Below are 19738 nucleotides of genomic sequence, written 5' to 3'. Positions count from 1 at the left end.
CCACCAAGTTATGCCAACACGAAGCAGAATAGGAAGTAAAAGCTAATCTCTTTTGCAAAGGGCTTTTGCTCTGATACTGTCAGTCTGTTTACAGGAAAACATCATTCTCAGAAATGAGGCAGGGTATTAGCTGAAGTTGTTGGTCAATGCAGGGAACACTTAATGACAGTTCTTTCCTTCTGTGTGCACACTAGGGAGTTCAAACTGATAGTAAGCAAGGACTGACTACTATTTATACGAGGAGAGTGAAACATAACACAACAGAAGTCTGTAATATTAGAAAAAGAGTTTTACTGATTTCAGTAGAGTCCAGGAGTACAGTAATTTTGCTAAGCCACTGAGCAGAAACAAAAACTATCCAGATATACTTGTAATTTTTATTTATTTATTTATTTGTTTATTTTGCCACAGTGCAGTGTCACTGTTTGGAAAATATCTATGGTGTTTATTAAACTGAAATACTAATTTTCTTCCTTAATATTAAATTATAAGTCTATGTTACTGCATATATGTATATACACATGTATATATATATACATATATAAATATATATTACAATAACAGCTTAGGGGAATGTTGTCAGTTAATTTGTGCCCAGTTAGATTTTCTGTGTGTGCTTTAAAATCTACGCATTTAAATACTTTCTACGTTTTGCTCTGTATCTGAATGGCTTTTAGAAATAGTACCAATCCAAAAATATTATACAGTTCTACTAGTGTAAATAAATAGCTTATCTGTACTACAGTTGAAGATTCAAATGCAACTTCAAAAAGAGATGGGAGAGAGGTTGGAATAAAACTTGCTTGTGTTATTAGTAGACAGTCTTCCTTTAAAAGGCATATAGCATTCTATCGCAAGTACTGTTTCGATTCTTGTTTTAATTTAGCTTTTCTCTTCTTATTTTTAAAAAGCAATCAGTACGCTTGATATCCTTGTGCCAAAGATTATCAAGGTCCTTCTTGTCCAGAAGTAATATGAGTGTTACTAGGAGTGATGATACTCTGGTAAGTGTATACCTATATGATTAGGATGCCTTTATACATCTGGAATAATGTTTTCTGAAATGATTCTAAGGCAAATATTGGACAAAATGTGCAGGATTAATAAATCCTCAGATGTAGGAAGAAATAGATTTTAAATCTACAAAGGGCAATTATCCACAGTCTGATTTTGTGTGTGACACCAACTTTGAAATTCCAGTTATCAGTTACTGTTGCAAGAGGTCACCGAGCTCCCTTGCAGGTGTGGCGAAAGAGATGATGCTGCGTCCTTCGCTGTTGCAGAACAAAAGACTTTTATTGGCGGTGCTTACCACCTTTTATACCTGCGCAACAGACAGTTTTCCCGTGCAGCCAAGTCTGGTTACATGTAAGGGCTGGGCGCTGTGGGTGTTTATGTCTGGCTCAAGTTATTGTTGAGCTTTACCACTCATTAGCAATACTTCGACATTCTTTATCCCACAAGTTATTGAGACTGATCAGCTTGTGCTTGAAATTCATTTGTCTCAGTTTTTTCAGTTTTACTCAGGGGGAATTTTAGTACTGTAGCAATTATAATGTGGAAAAGTTGCATCTGATTTTTTTTCATGGCACAGTGTAGCATAAAATAATACTGTTGGTATTTTTAACAGAACATTCAGAATTACTGAGCATCCATAATATGATAAATGCTGGACAGCAATATCAAACTAAGGATACTATGCAGTTACTTAAGGACAACATTTTAGAGTTGGCAGTATTCAGTTTTTCGGGTTGTATATATCTACTGGATTTTAAGTAGTAGCAACTGTATGCTTTGAAATTAACACTTTCTCATAAATCCAGGAGCATCTTATTTATCTTACTCTCCCTATTCAGAAATCCCATGTGATCAGCAATAATATGTTTAGAGCTGGGTAAATTCATTTTTCCTGAGCATTAATAGGATCATACTTCATAGAATCACAGAATCATAGAATCACAAGGTTGGAAACGACCTATAAGATCATCCAGTCCAACCGTCTCCTCATCACCATTGCCACCACTAGTACTAAACCATATCACTTAGCACGTCATCCAGACGCCTCTTGAACACTGCCAGGGATGGCGACTCCACCACCTCCCTGGGCAGCCATTCCAGTGCCTGACCACCCTTTGAGAGAAAAAGTTTCTCCTAATATCCAACATAAACCTCCTCTGGTATAACTTCTTGCCATTTCCTCGGGTCCTACTATTTGCCTGGGAGAAGAGGCCAGACCCTTTCGCACCACAACCTCCCTTCAGGAAGTTGTACAGTGCAATGAGGTCTCCCCTGAGCCTCCTCTTCTCCAGACTGAACAATCCCAGCTCCCTCAGCCGCTCCTCATAAGACTTGTGTTCCAGACCCCTCACCAGTTTTGTTGCCCTTCTTTGGACACGTTCCAGGGCCTCAATGTCTTTCTTGTAGTGAGGAGCCCAAAACTGAACACAGTACTCGAGGTGCGGCCTTACCAGTGCTGAGTAGAGGGGGATGATCACCTCCCTGCTTCTACTGGCCACACTGTTTCTAATGCAGGCCAGGATGCCATTGGCCCTCTTGGCCACCTGGGCACACTGTCGGCTCATGTTCAGCCGAGCATCCACCAACACCCCCAGGTGCTTCTCTCCTTCACACTCATCCAGCCACTCACCCCCAAGCCTACAGTGCTGCATGGGGTTGTTGTGCCCAAAGTGCAGGACCTGTCACTTGGCCTTGTTGAACCTCATCCCATTCACCTCAGCTCAGCGGTTCAGCCTGTCTAAATCCCTCTGAAGGGCCGCCCTACTCTCAGGCAGATCAACACCACCTCCCAGCTTGGTGTCATCTGCAAACTTACTGAGGGTGCACTCAATGCCCTCATCTAGGTCATCAGTAAAGATATTAAACAAGATGGGCCCCAGTACCGACCCCTGGGGGACACCACTTGAAACGGGTCGCCATCTGGACTTCACTCCATTCACCACGACCCACTGGGCACGGCGTTGTAGCCAGTTCCTTACCCAAAGAAGTGTATATCTGTTCAGACCATGGGCAGCCGGTTTCCCCAAAAGAAGCCTGTGAGGGACTGTGTCAAAGGCTTTGCTAAAGTCTAGGAAGACTACATCAAAAGCCCTTCCCTCATCTATCAGACTAGTCACCCAGTCATAGAAGGAGATGAGGTTGGTCAAGCACGACCTGCCTTTCATGAACCCGTGCTGGCTGGGCCTGATCCCCTGGACACTGTGTACATGCTGTGCAATCTCATCCAAGATGATTTGCTCCATAACCTTCCCTGGTACTGAGGTCAGGCTGACAGGCCTATAGTTCCCCGGATCTTCCTTACGGCCCTTCTTGAAGATGGGAGTCACATCAAAAGGGAGATGGGAGTCACATTCAAAAATTTCACAAAGCCTCTTTTGTTCTTGTTATCTTCTTTGTGTCCCTCCTCTGTAACCCCACATATCTTTGTCTCCGTTTTCTCCTATCTTTTTGCTTCCACGCTGCTTATTCTCTTTTTCCACTTAACCCACTTCCCCCACCCCAGCTTATCAGCTGTCATTATGTCTTTTAACACTCCATCAGCGTTCCATACCTGTATTGCAGCAGAAGAGATCATCTTCTGCACATTCTAATGTTAGATTTTTAAAAAGTCAGAAATCACAGTATGAAGGAAGTAAGAGGTTCAGATATTTGGCTCAGTGAATTTTAGTGCATAGGAGAAAAATAAAGTTATGTCCGCAAACATACCTAGGCTCATTATTTATTTTGTAGATTCCTACCTGGTCCATAGGAATGTATGAAAGCTGGATCCAAAGTACCTCTTCTACAGCATATCCCTGGATAACACAAAACTTTATTCTGTTTTTAGTATTTGTGTATATCTTTTTTTTTAATGTCTTGAACATGTTAGAAAAGACCTTTAAGATCCTTAAGTCCAGTGATGTACCTAACACTGAAAAGTGTGCCACTAAACCATGTCACATACACACATCTCTTAAATACCTCCAGGTATGGTGGTTCTGCTGCCTCCCTGGGCAATAACTGACCAATACCTGACCACCATTTTTTTCTGAAGAAATTCTTCCTGATTTCCAATCTAAACCACTTCTTGAAAGGAGGGAGGGCACAACTTAAGGCCATTGCCACATGTCACCTTAGAAAAGAGTTGACACTGTCTTCGCTGCAACCTCCTGTCAGGTTGTAGTAGAGAGTAATGAGGTCTTTCCTCAACCTCCTTTTCTCCAGACTACATAGCCCCAGTTCCTTCAGCCACCCCTCGTGTGTCATGTTTCATAGTCCTTTCGTTATGTTTGTTGCTCTTTTCCCATGCTTAGACAAGTCAATATTCTTTTTGTATTAACGGGCCCCAAACTGAAGACAGTATTCAAGGTGCAGTCTAACCAAATATAGAGGGACAATCACTTTTCCATTGGTCATCCTATTTCTGATGTAGGCCAGGACACCATTGGCATTCTTGGCCACCTGGGGACACTGCACCCGCATGTTCAACTGGCTACTTACTGATCAGCACCCCCTTCTCTATTAGGAAGTTTTCCAACCACTTTTCCTGAAATGTATACCACTGCATGTGGTTGTTACGACGTAAGTGCAGCACCCCAGCATCTTGCATTGTTAAATGCCACACAGTTGAATACAGACTGTACATATAGTCTATCCAAATCCCTCTGCAGAAGGATAACCCTCAAGCAGATAACACTCCTTCCCAACGTGGTGTAAAGCTGAAAGCACACTCAATACCCTTATCAATATTATTGATAAAGATATAAAAACTGACATAAATACTTAGCCCTAGAGAATACCACCTGTGAACAGTTACCAACCAGATTTAACTCCATTCACAAAGACCCTTTGGACTCAGCCATCCAACTAGTTTTTTACCCAGTGAACAGTACATCCTCCCAAGTCATGAGGAGCGAGTTTCTCTAGGTGGAGGTTTTGGGAAACAGAATTGAATGCCTTCCTGAAATCCAAGTAAACAGTATCCATAGCCTTTCCCTCATCCACTAAGTGGGTAATGTTGTTGTAGAAGAAGACCAAGTTAGTCAGGCAGAACTATAAGTCAATTCTGACAAGGTCTGATCACCTGATTGTCCTGTATGTGCCATTTGATGGTGATCTGCTCAATGATCTTGCCTGGCACCAAGGTCAAAATGACAGGCCTGTAATTCCTCTGATCTTCCTTTCTGCACTATCTGCAGATGGGCATTGCATTTGCTAGTACCTAGTCAGTTGGGAGCTCCCTGGATAGCCAAGATTGCTGGTAAATTTTTCAGAGTGGCTTGTTTAGCACTTCAACCAGCTCCATCGGCACCCTTGAGCAGATCCTATCCAGCCCTATAAGTTTGTGCAATCAAGAGGCGTAGTAGGCTGCTGACCATTTCCCTTTGGATAGATGAGTGTAATTAGTTCTGTCTTAATTAGTTCTGCGTCTGGAATCTTAGTGAATAATGAGTTTATAGATTAAGTATTATTGAACTAAAAAAGGTGCAGAGCTTTTTGGTGTGACTTTCAAACAACATTCAAACATTTTATCTGTAAACTTCACAAAGGATTACTTTCATCAGAAGACTTCAGAATTTCACTTTTTAAAATTTTACAGTGTCTTGGCAACTGTTGAGTTTGAGAGGGGTTGTTTTTCTTGAAGCTAACAGTTTTTCTTCTTTGTCTTTAATTACAAGGACGAGGAAGATTCTTTTGTGATGAAAGCTATTATTCATGCCATCAATGATGATAATGTTCCTGGATTACAGCACCTTCTGGGATCTCTGACAAATTACGATGTCAATCAACCTAACAAGGTAGAGTGTGGGTCTGTGATGAGGTGGGTGGCAAACTAGTTCTAACCTTGTGGAATATGTCAGTATGGCTGTAATAGAAATGTAACACATGAAATGAAAAAGAAATGTCAAGTGGATGGGAAATTGTTCTGCCTTTCTTTAGGAAAAATTTTAGTAAGTTCTGCCTGCAGTCTTCTCAGACTACCTGAAAATGGAGCCTGAAATATGCTTTTGAAAAAGTAAGCCATTGAAAAACTACTAATCATATCTATATAAAAGAGCTTTGTTATATTAGAGATTAGCCTTTGCTTCAGTTTGCAACTGTTTCTTAGAACACATAAAGGTGGCTGAACATGTACAAATAACCAGACTGACAAACCAGCTTTGCAAAGTGCTCTCAGAAACAAAAGTTCCATACAGAAGAAAGTGTATATACGAACACAATGTTATATAGGGCCATTCATTTTCAGAAACAAAATGAGTTGCCTGCTGAAGAACTTTAGTATCCTGCAGCTGCTTGAGTGGGAGTATTTTATAATTGAGCCTAGGAGACTGAGGTTCCACTGCTGGTTCTGCTGTTAAACCTTAGATAAATCATCTCAGCTTTGATTTTCAGGTTTTTTTTTTTTTTAAATGATTATAACGTTCATTAAAAAACACTTCAAGAAGTATTCTTGAAGAATACTGTGAAAGTAAAGCATTTATCATTTTGCTGTGAAGGAGTCCTGAATACGCATTTTTGTTCAAATGCTGCAGTAACATTTAACTTCCTAATATGTTGTTAGTGAGTCTTTGAGATATTGTGGCCAAAAACTTAATATTCTTTTTATACTCTTTTCTTTTTTTCTAAGCTGTTTGAAATGCAGCTATAAAGAAATTGTGAAAGGGGCCATCTTTTGAAAACTGGGCTAGTGAGAATTTAACATTATTATTCCTAGTTTGAAAAGTGTGCTGTTAATATTTTGTGTCATTTAGCTAGTGTGACTTCATTGCAAAAAATGCAGCAAACTGATATATAATAAATTTAGTTGGACAAAGGTGTAGTTGTTTCCTGTACAGTATTCCCCAAAGACTTGTTTAAAACTGGACACTCAGAGATGCCATTAACTGTCTTTCTGTTATTCCAATCTCTGTTCTTAATCCTTCAAAATTTAAATAGGTTATTCTTGCTTGTATTTTTCATTATCAGCATGGAACACCTCCACTACTCATTGCTGCTGGCTGTGGAAACATTCAGATGCTTCAGTTGCTTCTAAAGCGCGGATCCCGTATTGATGTCCAAGATAAAGTAAGAATTCTGATTTGTCACCATTTCTATATAAGATTTTCACATTCAGTACAGCTAGCAGGGGACAGGCAGTTCAGAACAGGTTGTACTGGAGATGAAAAAGAACGTGCTGTAGAGCTTGTTTTGTAAGGTATTCACTTGTCTCCATAGCAAAAAGATAAATGCAAATTTTTTATACCTTCATTTGTTATTAATGCATATACCCTCATTTTGATCACTTTATTAGTTGTGGTAATTTGAATGATACTAATCTAAAGATACTAACTAAAATTCAGGTACACTTTGCAGTTAGTGCTTCTTCAAAATATCTTTGAATGATCTGGGTCTTGTTTAAAGTGAACTTGAAGCACTGTCTGCTCCTACCTAATAAATGGAAGAATAAGCACAACAGAGGTTTTTATTTTATGACTTCTCCATAATCTCACTTGCAAGGGTGAAGAGGATTATCCCATGCATAAAGCTAGTTATCCTGTTAATTATCCATGTATAGAGTGTGGTGGATTTTTTGGTATTGATATGTCCAGTTGTTACGCCAACTTGAAGAAAAAAAGTATATATATAAAAATGTTGATGTAAGTGATAAGCTCAAATTTACTGTGATGAATTTTATTTGTTTAGTGTATCAGTATACATGTATGTGCATTTTTACCTCAGTAAATGTCTAAAACCAGGATTCTAAAGTGATTGCTGACACCTATAATAAAAAATTTTGGACAGGCTGGATCTAACGCAATCTATTGGGCTTCTCGACATGGTCATATAGAAACACTGAAATTTCTGAATGAGAATAAATGTCCTTTGGATGTTAAGGATAAGGTAAGAGCAACATTTTTTCCATATTTCATGGAGACAGCTTGTTTGGTATTTTGTTTTCATAAAGCTTTACCTTTGCAAAGAGAGAGGTCTTTGGACTGAAATGATTTTGAGCTGTGAATTTTTTGATTCTTCATGTGTGTAGCAAAAATGCTAAGTCACAGCCTGAAACCGCTGTTGGTTGAGCACCTGGTGGAAGGTAGAGCCAACCCAAAGGAGCTCAGGTGCAAGCAGTGCACCTGAGTGACCAGAAGGGGTGGAGCCAGGACCCACCCCCTCCCAGACCTCATTTAAGGGTTGGCAGCAGAGGCAAGGGTATCTTGTAAGAGATTCCTGCCTACCTGAGGCCTTCCGAAGGTAAGCAGCTTTTTTTCTTTTGTTTCTACATTTACGGCTGCGGCACTATGACTTCTCCTCACTTGCTGCAGCCTGGGACTCTGCTATCCTGCCGTTATTGCTCTGTTTTCCATCACATTATAGCTTTACAAAATGACTGCATTTTTTAGTTTGGTTTTACAAGCTGACATATAGGGCTTAATAACACAGCTTTTAAGTAGCTGAACGTACTGATTATTCTTCTCATGGATGTTAACCAAGCATGCATATAAATGTGGTGAGTACATGGTGGGCAGGTGGAGAAGAACAAACCTAAATTAATTTTCACATGAACACTGGATTTTGCGTTGGAACTCAGTGTAAAATCGTGATTCTGTTTTTCATTCATCTTGATTGAATATCACTTTAGTCTGACAAATAGATTTTACTTTATTGAGTATAAAAGAGGTTTAGAACTTAAAGTTGATGAGGTGTTAGCCTGTATCTCACAGTTATTTCAGCAACATTTGCCTGAAAAGCCAGTTGCTGTTAAAAGCTTATACCATAGCAATGTTTCCATGTTAGCCAAAGTTCCAGTACAGAAGCAGTTATACTTGTGAAATATATGTAGTTGTGAAATGTGCTTTGATCGTTGAACTAGCAAAAGGAAAGGCATGCTAGGAATTGAATACTGATATTGCTGATAGAAATACTGGAAGAGGAATTACACTGTTAGTAGAAATACTGTTTCTTTGTAATGTAACTATAAAAAAAAAAGTTTGCAAATTACTTTATGTAATAACCAAAATACATGTATCAAAGGATATAATTAAATGTTAGGTCAACTCCTTACATGTATGGATGCAAAGTTGGGAAGGATAGCAAGAATAGGAATAGGATACCTGTTTCAGTGACAGCTATGCACACATCAGTCTCCTCACATTACTCAGAAATTCCACTGTGGCTGCAATCTTCAGCAAATGAAATAGGAAAGTAAGTTCCAGAGAAGGATTGCCTTTGAAGAAATACCTTTTGTCTGGTGGTATCGTGATTGTCACATACAACTACAGTTTGCAAACTGGAGACCTCTGCTAACTGTAGCTGTTAGGGTACAGGAAGAAAGGTGTGCCCCAAGTAGTATAGACAATCAAACTGTACATGGTGTGGTGTACAGTGGTGTGAATTTAGGGCAACATACAAAATTACACCGTTATGTTCTTCTGTAATTGCAGTCTGGAGAGACAGCTCTTCATGTTGCAGCTCGATATGGACATGTGGATGTGGTTCAGTTTCTCTGCAGTGTTGGATCCAATCCAAACTTCCAAGATAAGGTGAAGTACTTTCTGCTTTTCCTACAGAAACACAGCTTTAGTGTAAGTGGTCAAAACTCTAAGCCTTTCCTTGCAGCCTCTAATATGTTTGAATTTCCTTTTAGTATCTTAAAGAGGGCTGTAAGAAGGAAGGGGACAGACTCTTCAGGAGGATCTGTTGTGACAGGACAAGAGGAAATGGTTTCAAACTAAAAGTGGGGAGATTAAGATTGGGTACAAGGAAGAAGTTTTACACAGTGAGGGTGGTGAGGCACTGGAACAGGCTCCTGTCCCTGGAGACGTTCGGGGCCAGGCTGGACCAGGCTCTGAGCACCCTGAGCTAGCTGTAGGAGTCCCTGTTCATTGCAGAGGAGTTGGACTAGATTGCCTTTAAAGGTCCTGGATCATTCTATGATTCTGTGAATTTGGAAAAGACAAAAAATTGAAATCACGGAGGTCTTGGTACCTCTTAATAAATAGCTACTCAAAAAACAGTGCATAAACCACTGCTGTACTCAGAAAGTGCAAATTAGCTTAGAAGTGGAAGCTTAAAGATGAAGAAGCTTCACATCATGAAGGTCCAGCTGGTGGTATGTGAGTTCAGCTAACGCTTCATTACTTGTTGGTTTGATTTCAGTAGCTTTTTAATGAGGCATGAGAGAGTTCAGAAGTGTCAATCAGCCATTTTTGAAAACAGAAGAAGCGTTCAGAAGGGCTCCTTTAAAGATGCTTATTGTTCTGTGAGCTCTGAACTGTCAAGTTTTGTAAGATGAAAGAAAAGTTTTAACTGAAAAAGAAAACGTGTTCAACCCTAAATTAATTGATACTCTCTTGTGCATGGGTGTTGACTTGTGGAACCGAAATTTGGCATCCCGTAGGGCTACATTTGTATTGTTTAAGCAGAATCAACTTTTACTTCCTTCCTTAGATTTTTTTTTTTTTCTTTTTTACAAAAACTTGATTGCAGCCCACGTCCTCTAGTATCAGCACTAATTGTCTGTTGTTATTAATCGAGTACAGAAAGGATATTTCATTTCTTAGAATTTGAAAAAAATCTTTGATACAGTTCTTGTTTTGTAGTGGGATACACAACCATTAGTTTCAATAACTTATTGTTATGAAACATTTTGATTTCTTGATGATGTTCCACCCAATTGTTTCAAAGTACAGAGATATTGGAAATAACGTTTTAAATCTTCTTTGGTTCAAACAAACAAAAAAATGTCTCAAGCTAAAAGTCTTGTGAGATTTATATCTCCTTGGTGACTTATCTGTCTTAAACACTATTTTAGTCCCTTAGCATGCAAGATGCGGATGTACAAAGTGTTTATGAATGAGAATCACTTTTCTAGTAGGAGAACCAAGGCAGTTAGCCTTAATGGCACAGAAATGTCCAATCTAGTACTACTCACATTCAGAGTGTTGTCAACAGATAGCCTTACAGTGAGAAATATAGACTCCCAGAATCCAGGTGATGATGCAAATCTACTGCTTCATTGTAATCCCTTAGTGTGTCAGCAGGAACCGCTTGAGAACATCAGCATTTGAAATTATCCCCTTTCTACAAGGCTTATATAGCAGACTGTCTTTTTCCTGCCATCTTGCTTTCTCTCTAAGTTAAGGAGGTGAATTGCTTCTTGTAATGTTTGTTTCTGTTTTTTTCATTGTGGGCTTTTATTCTGTGTCTCTAGGAAGAAGAAACCCCATTGCATTGTGCTTCTTGGCATGGTTACTACTCTGTTGCCAAAGCACTTTGTGAAGCAGGCTGTGATGTGAACATTAAAAACAGAGAAGGAGAGACTCCACTCTTGACAGCATCTGCTAGGGGATACCATGATATCGTGGAATGCTTGTCAGAACATGGAGCTGACCTTGATGCAACAGATAAGGTTAGTTATGGGTGAGTGATTTCATTTAGCAGGAATTGCCTCCAGAGTTCAGAGGTGTCACAGAGCCATACCTCTGAATTGATTTATTTGAATGCTGCATCCCAGCATTGTTTTTGTTATTTGGGATTTCTGAGCAGTTTCTACAGAGAATATGGTTGGCTACACTAATCTTTTAAGTTGCTAGCTGATTATTTTTACTTTTTTTATTATTATTATTATTTTGATTATTCGTTGTCACCTTATGAATAATATTGAGGAAAATGGAAGGAACATTTGGTTCTGTAACTGTGAACAGACTACTGACTTAGAGAAAAGAATTTCATGTTTTCCTGTGATTCCTGACATTTGTTTCTAGTACACCAAAATCAATCTATTTAAAAATACAAGTGCATTTCATCCAAAATCATGTTTTCTCTCTCACAATGTGATCCAAAAAAATAAACTTTGCATTTCTTAGATTATACTTTTGCTATGTCTGTCCTCATAGCTAGCTTTATTGATGGTAGTTACAAACTTGTTACTAAAGCATGTTCAGTGCAGTATTGTTTTGTTTTTTCCCCACAGAAGAAGTAAACTGATCTTTATATATTTTTTTTCTAGCCAGGTTGCCTGTAAGTTATTCCACTGAGAAAGCAAGTTCTGTCTCTAAAGTTACAGATTGCTCGACTTTTACAGCCCTAACTTTTGTTGTTAAATACTACTGTGATTTACAGTACTGAGCTTGTTTTTTCAGTTGGTCATGCTCCCACTTTCTGGGGAAGTCTTCACTAGAGAATGTATATTTACATTCATCCATTCCACTGCAAAGCCTGCTGGCTTAATAAAAAATTTGGCTTTCTACTTGTTGTTTATTTGGTCTGACAGATATTGAGCATCTCCCTTCTTCCAGTCCTGCCCTTCCCTTTTGCCTCCCCCCAATTTTTTTATTTTTTTTTAATTCTGGAGGCAAGGAAATGAGTACGATTACTGGAAAATTATTGTGACTCTGAAAAATAATAGAATTTTTATTTTTACCTCACCTCTCGACTCTCTTGTATTTTCAGGATGGTCATATAGCCCTACACCTTGCTGTAAGAAGATGTCAGATAGAAGTAGTTAAAACCCTCATCAATCAAGGCTGTTTTGTAGACTTCCAAGACAGACATGGCAACACTCCTCTCCATGTAGCCTGCAAAGATGGCAACGTCCCTATTGTAATGGCACTTTGTGAAGCAGGTTGTAACTTGGATGTTGCTAATAAGGTAAATGGGATATGGCACTGAACTGCTTCGTTGAAGAGGTCACCTGTTGCGTTGGATGACCTTCTCTACTTTGCTAGTCAGAAAATTATTTTTCCCTCATTTTTATCTCTTAAGTGGCCAAATGTAAAACATTGAATGACACATGCTGCAGATTTAACTTTTTCAGTTTAGTTCATGGATTAAAGATCCATAAAGATCCAAGTGAATTAATTACCACAGTGCACTTTGCCACTCAATGCTAATGTTGAAGTCTGTGCCAGCAATCTTCTTCAGATGTGTAGATCATATCTAGGCACCAGAGAACAGAGGTTGTGTGTTTCTGGTGAACAGACACTGGTTTGAAATATCTTAATAACATTAAATTGCTTGCAAAATTGAAGACTGGTGCATTTTTATTAAATTTAAATTCAGTACAGATCTGCACTGTCATCTGAACAAGTAATTGAATCAAGTGTGGATTCTACTGCTGGTTATAAAAATGCATGTTACATTAGCTGGCTTATGTTTTTCTTTCTTGAATTCATTTATTGAAATAAACGATGATAAAACATTTAACTTAGAATAAAATATCTTTGTATATAAAAAGTTGCCAGCAGTAGAGTATGTGAATTCTCAGAATCAAAATGTTAAAAGTAAAACTTTTCAAAAATTGTGGTTAGATGACTGAGGAAGGTGCTTTTGGGAAATTGGCCTATTGGTTATTCTTTCACCTACAAGTGATCACCTACAAGCAGTCTTTCTCTGCTCTGTTGAATTCTTATGTGCTCTGAAACTTAAGTTTTTTCTTGTAGATATCTTATCAATTGTTTGGCTCATATTGTAATTCACTCTTCCTGAAAAAATGCATATTCATACAGTTACATTTTACTAATACTTACATTTGTTATGAAAACTGACCTTTTCTATATTAGCCAGCTAATTAAAGTTGTAGGTCTTCAGGCTTGAAAGTTACCCAGTGCAATCACTTGGTTTCAATAATTAAAATAATCAGCTGCAAAGTCAAGAAACTTACAGTAATGCACTCTGAGCTTAAGTATTATTGAGTAGGCAATTAAATTTAGACCTACTGCTGAGAACACATTTGGGGAAGTGAGTTAATTCAGCAAAAGGCTGGTTTAGCACCTCTTTTCATAACTGAAAATGCTCAGCTGGGATCAGCCTGACTTCAAGCATACCATAGAAAAGAACAGTCTTCAAGTATGCAGTAGATATGGGATCATGGCACAGGAGGTGCAATTAAAGTTCATGTCTTGTTAGTCTTCCAGTAGTCAAGTACATTGGAGTGATTTTTAAGAATACACTTTATTTGAAAGAGTAAATAAAGGTCTTATGAAGTAAAGGACATTCATTTCTACTTGTCCTCTTCAGCAGTGAAACTGGTGATGTGAGTCAACTAATTAAGGGTCATCTGTCCTTGGTCCTCAAAACTAGCATTGTCCAATGCATATCCAATACCATTTGAGGGTATTGCTAGTTTCTTTCTCAGACTGTGTGCAGTAAAAAACGTCGTGAACATTTGAGTTTGACAAGTAAGCATCTTTCCAGTTTGCAGCATAAAACTTAACTTTGCTTTCAAGTACTCTTTTTTGAAGTAAGCAAATAAATTCTGAATATAGGGTTAAAACAGGGAGAACTGTATTGAGAATATGAAGTAATAAGAGGATGTGATAAGAGAATTTGCAAGTAATGCAAGGATTTACAGTATATAGTAGAGTTATTTATGATGTTAGCTGTGAACGTAGAAGACCAAAAGTGATTGATATGAAAACCTGTTGTCAGGAGAAATATCTGGAGAAAATAGCAAAAACAGGATGAGGAATATTTCATCACTTTCTTTTTGTCATTATAATCATAGATCCCTTCATGCATGCTCCTTATGTTCATCTCTTATTCCTCGCTAGGAGGACACTGCAAACATGTTCAGACATCTTCAGTAATGCTTGATTTGAAATAAATTGAACTTTAAAAAGAGCTTTACGAACTAAGGGCTTTTTCTTAAAATTTTCACAGTACCTTTGCAGTGTATCAGTGCATAACAATTGTATGATATGTTTTATTATTAATCATAACCATTGGAATGATATTCTTTGACTAATATGACCCTTTATTTTCTCCACAATAGTATGGAAGAACACCTTTACATCTTGCTGCAAACAATGGCATTCTTGAAGTTGTCCGGTTCCTGTGTCTTACGGGTGCCAATGTGGAAGCTCTGACCTCAGTAAGTATTAAGACAGTGCTTCATGCATGTTTTATATACAGTGTTAGAACAAGTTAATCTCGAGGGAGAGCAGTGGGGGTTAAATACAATTACATTTTGAAATGAAAAAGTAGTAGGTACTAGAACATCCGCAGCTTGAAAATAATTCTGTTGTCTACTTGTTCCCTTCTTACAGCTGAATTTGAAACTGGGTACAGTGAAGCTACCACTTCATCTGTGGAGTTTCTTCACTTATGAATTAGTTAGGCGTACAGATAACAATGGTGGCCTATTACAGCATTATGTTAAGATATTTCATACCATATACAGTTGCTGTACAAATGTATAGTATGTATCCTGTTGGGTTTTGGGGTTTTTTGGAGCAGTTCAAAAGCTTCATTTTCATGTCATAAATGTGTGGGTGCATGGAAGAGTTGAACTAGCATGCAAGTATCTTTGTAAAAAAAAAAAAAAAAAAAAAAAAAAAATCATTTATGTCAGATCAATCAGTACTATTGCTTGCAATTCGCACTCAAAATATCTTTCTTTCTTAGTGCTTTGAGCAGCAATGTCATTCCTGGCACATCTACCAAAGAAATTAAATATCCTTCTTCCTAAATACCTCATACACCCTCCATACATCCAAGGCATTGTACACACCTTTACCTGCCCACCCACCGTAATTTATTTTTAGAAGACTTGCATTGGTTTATGCTGCTCCTTGCTCTAATCACTGCATTTTAATCTGAAATAACTGTTTCTCTATATATTGAAATCACGTGACTGTGATTTGGTTACTGTTTTTCAAAGTTTTTGCTCACGTGAAGTATCCCTGAGACAACAAAAATGGAGAGAGAAGAACGGCTCATTTACTTCAGCCGTTTGATGGAAATTACATTTTTGCTTTCCCATACATTGAGCACTGTTTTTTTTTTTTTTCCTCTGAGTATGTATCTCACATGACAAATAGAAGCCTTTCAAAAGTAGTCATTAAAACCATTGAAATTGTGGCTTGAAGAAGTTTAGTATCTAAAAATGACATCTGGAAAACTAGGTCAGTGACTGCTATCTCCTCTATTAATCAGCAATGAAACGTGCATGCAGTGGACTTCGTGGGGCATTTTACAGCTTTTTCTTTGCTTCCTGTTTTTTGTCCTTTGCTGGTTTGTTTTTTTGTTTTTTTGGTTTTTTTTTCTCATTCTGTATTTCTGTTGTCAATATTGCATACTGTAGAGGTGAGATATAAAGGAAAAAAAAGTGTGGATAGGAGATTCATGAGCTGTTTGAGCTCCTTATGTCAAAATAACTATGTTAGTATAATTGTTCATCTATTCCTTGTAATTTTTATCTCCGTAGCTTGTATCAGTGTGAATGAGATGACAAAATAAATAGTGCTGATGCTAACCCCGACAGGAAGAACACACTGAATATACATTGATCATAGAAAAATAAAATGGCTTAGGTGTGAAGGGTCATCAAATCAACCCCTGAGGCAGGGCTGTCAACCACTAGTGAGTCACTGGATTAGACTGCCTAGGGCCCCATCCAATCTTGAACATCCTCAGGAATAAGGCATCCATAGCTTCTCATGCAGCCTGTTCCAGTGCCTCACCACCCTTTTAGTGAAAGATTTCCTCCTGCATTTAACCTAAATCTTCTCTCTTTAGTTTAAAATCATTCCCTCTTGTCTTATCACTATCTACCCATGCAATATGGATCAGTGCAGATGCAAAAATTCTTTGTCTTTGTTACATCTTTCTAAGGAAAAGGATTTTTTCTAAGGAAAAGGATTTTAAGAAATTCAGGTGTTTCTTCAGTAAAATTGAAGACACCTTTAAATTTTGGAAGGAATTTAAGGGCGAGATGTTTGTTCAGAATTAGTCTCTTCATACCATGACCCATGATTCTGACTATTACCTGCTGATGTTCCTTTTCTGTATTAATTATCTGAAATTCTGGAGTACATAGTAACTTCTATGGAAAACTGAAAATGGCTCCTGTATGTAGATACCCAGTTATCAAAGATGCCTGTTTCATATATCAGGCAATAGTTAACAGGATTGTCAGAAACTACTTAAGACTATGCAAACCCCATATGAAAACCTAGTACATAAAAATAAAAGTCCAAGAAAGAGGTCTTAATTTTCCAGTACTTTGTCTTAATATGTGAAAGGTCTTTCATTTAAAAATAAAAGATAAATAATAAAATAAAAATAAAATAAAATTTACTTCTCCAGTAAAATTCTCCAGAAGTAAAATCCTTGTGAATTAGTTACCTGCTGCCAAAATGTAAAAAAAAAAAAAAAAAAAAAAAAAAAAAAAAAAAAAAAAAAAAAAAAATCACCATTAATCTGGTGGTAACAGGAAAAATAGCACTTTTTCTTTCAGCTTATTCATATTAAACTGCTGATGTATGAAACATGAGTAATTAAATGTCAAGAATAGGATGCTGAAGTTAGCTTTTCTCCTTTTGAATTCGCTGATGCAGTTTAAAGCACATCCTTTCTACTGTTCATGCTTTCTTTATACCTCCACTGACTTATATGCTGTCATCATTCTTCATCCATTAGCAAACAAAATTCTCCTGCTATTCATGCAAGTGAATATGTCTTCTTTGTGAACCATTTGAAATCTGTTTAGAAAATAGTGTCTGTTAGAAATACATATAGAAATTACTATAATCTACTAATTGGTGAGAAAAGAATACAGAAAGAGAGTACTGCATCACTATAAGGCTCTGAATTCAAAGTGTGTTTGTACAATGACAGCCAGATGCTCATTTGTAAACGAAATACTATGGTGTATTTCACAGCGTGTATCTTTGTACTACTTAAGAAAACAGGAATTCCAGTGGGCGTACTGCTTCATTTATTTTTTTTCTCTTCCCTCTGACTCATCTATGTCTGACAGTAATTATTCTGTTATTGCCTTAACCAGAATTGATCTGTGTTGCACGTAACTTTTTATTGTGGGTAAAAGGAAGAAACTGCAGTTAATGATTTGTCTTTCAACAGGATGGGAAAACAGCAGAAGATCTTGCCAGAGCAGAGCAGCATGAACATGTAGCCAATCTGCTTGCAAGACTTAAAAAGGTTGGGAATGTGTAAATTTTAACTGAGCTCTTCTTCTGAGTGTTTTTAAGATGGTAGAAGCAGTTTGAATATAGGAAATTATAAGATCATTCACAAAAGTCACTCTAGAAAACTCATTACAAATATCCTTGCTGCAAGATAGACAACACCAACACTCCATCTTATCTCTCTAACAATGCCTACCAAATATTGTAAGGATTTTATAAGAAACTAAAAGACTATCAAGAGTTAGCACATCCTACCGGAGGACTTGCTTTCATTACCATTTTATTTAGATTCGAGTTATGACTTTGAGGAGTTCTCTGGAAGCTATAATATCAGTTGGAATAGTAGTGCAAGTTTTCTTTATTTAATTCTGCAATTTCAGTAGCTCAAAATCCTCTACCTTTTAAAACATAGAGCTGATCTAGGCTTCTCATAAGGGAGTAAGCCTGAGAAGTCTGATATAGATTGATTATTCCAAATACGCAGTATCATGCTGTGAAGATACAGAGGCCACTTTTCTGGAGATTTCAGGCTACAACCAAAGCAGTTAAGAGTACTGTTTTAATTATGCCAATGATATTTGGAGATATACAGTAAATGATCAGGCTCTTCTTTCCACATAATTTTGAAGTGGAAATGTATGTGTGCCAGGCATTGCCAAGGAGGAAGTAGAATCATGTCCTGCCAGTAAATCTGTACCTGCTAGAATTGTAAAATATATCAGTGAAAATGACAGAAAGGTACAAAATTGAGGCTTCCTTTGCAGTGATTGCTTTTGTGTACGCTTGTCATAACAAGATCCATAGTATAGTATATATATATATATGTATATATGTATGTATATATATATATATATATATATATATATATATATACATATATCTACCCTATGGCACAGTATTTCTCAAAAGAAAGCAATCAAACAAAACAAAAAAAAACTCTTGACTGTTTTTGCATGCAGGTAGAAAAATATCTCTGATGTAGACATGGAACTAGTACAAATCAACCTAGAACAAAAGGAACAAGATAGAGCTACTAAAATCTCTTTCAGAAGAGATTTATCTAACGCTCTTTGACAGTGGAGTATACTTAGTTCTTGGAGGCTGACTACATATGTAGGGAAAATGTATAGTAATTATTTGATCAGAGCTTGCAATAGGTAACTTCATAAGTTGAAATTAATAATCTACAACAAACCACTTAAAATGGGTGATATTATGCAGTGCTGAGTGCACCTGACATTTTTCTGTCTTCAATGCCTCTAGAGGATTTTGTTCCTAAAAGCACACATATAAAGAACTTCCTGTTTTAGTAGCTCTTACAGATAACTGAATATTAGCAATGAGGGGGTGCAAAATTTGCATTGTGATGAACATACTTTGTACATACCTGTTAGGGAGGAAGAAAATAAATTAAATACACTACTATCTCTGAGCAATTTCTCAGTGAAATTGCTGCATGTTCTTATTTTAGGGATTGATGCAGTGGGTACTCTTTTAATTCACCTTAATTCCCAGTACAAATGCTGAACAACAGAGCCTCTCTCAGCTCCAAATGGGTGAGTGAAGGAAGGGAGCATAAATCAAATTCCTTTGCTCCTTCAGTTATTTTAAAACAGGTATTTCTTTACTGAGAGGCATTTAATGGTTTTCCTGTCTTCCACTGCTTTGTCTTGATGGTTGATTTTAAAGTTCAGCTCCCATGAGTAGAGCATCTATGTCTGATTGCTTTTTGCTGGAGGAAGAAAGCAAGATGTGTTTTGTTTGTCCTAGGCTGTTATTCTTGTTGCAAAACAGAGTCGTGAAAGGTAAGCTTGAAGTGGAAAGCTCTT

At 37.4% G+C, this 19738-nt stretch overlaps 1 protein-coding gene across 1 annotated transcript in view; it reads left to right on the top strand.

Moving 5' to 3' along the window:
• The window catches only part of DAPK1 (death associated protein kinase 1), a gene marked incomplete at both ends in the record, with an annotated part of 90870 nt that overhangs the window by 57157 nt on the left and 13975 nt on the right, over positions 1–19738 (top strand). The window contains 9 exons of the mRNA XM_079548349.1: positions 912–1004; positions 5676–5795; positions 6964–7062; positions 7780–7878; positions 9423–9521; positions 11192–11389; positions 12433–12630; positions 14753–14851; positions 17845–17922. Of these exons, the coding sequence (XP_079404475.1) occupies positions 912–1004; positions 5676–5795; positions 6964–7062; positions 7780–7878; positions 9423–9521; positions 11192–11389; positions 12433–12630; positions 14753–14851; positions 17845–17922 (1083 nt within the window). The remainder of the gene's footprint in view (positions 1–911; positions 1005–5675; positions 5796–6963; positions 7063–7779; positions 7879–9422; positions 9522–11191; positions 11390–12432; positions 12631–14752; positions 14852–17844; positions 17923–19738) is intronic.

This window comes from Tetrao urogallus, assembly GCF_951394365.1.
Source record: "Tetrao urogallus genome assembly, chromosome: Z".
In the NCBI taxonomy this organism is placed as follows: Eukaryota; Metazoa; Chordata; class Aves; order Galliformes; family Phasianidae; genus Tetrao; species Tetrao urogallus.
This window is presented reverse-complemented; position numbering and strand designations above follow the sequence as displayed.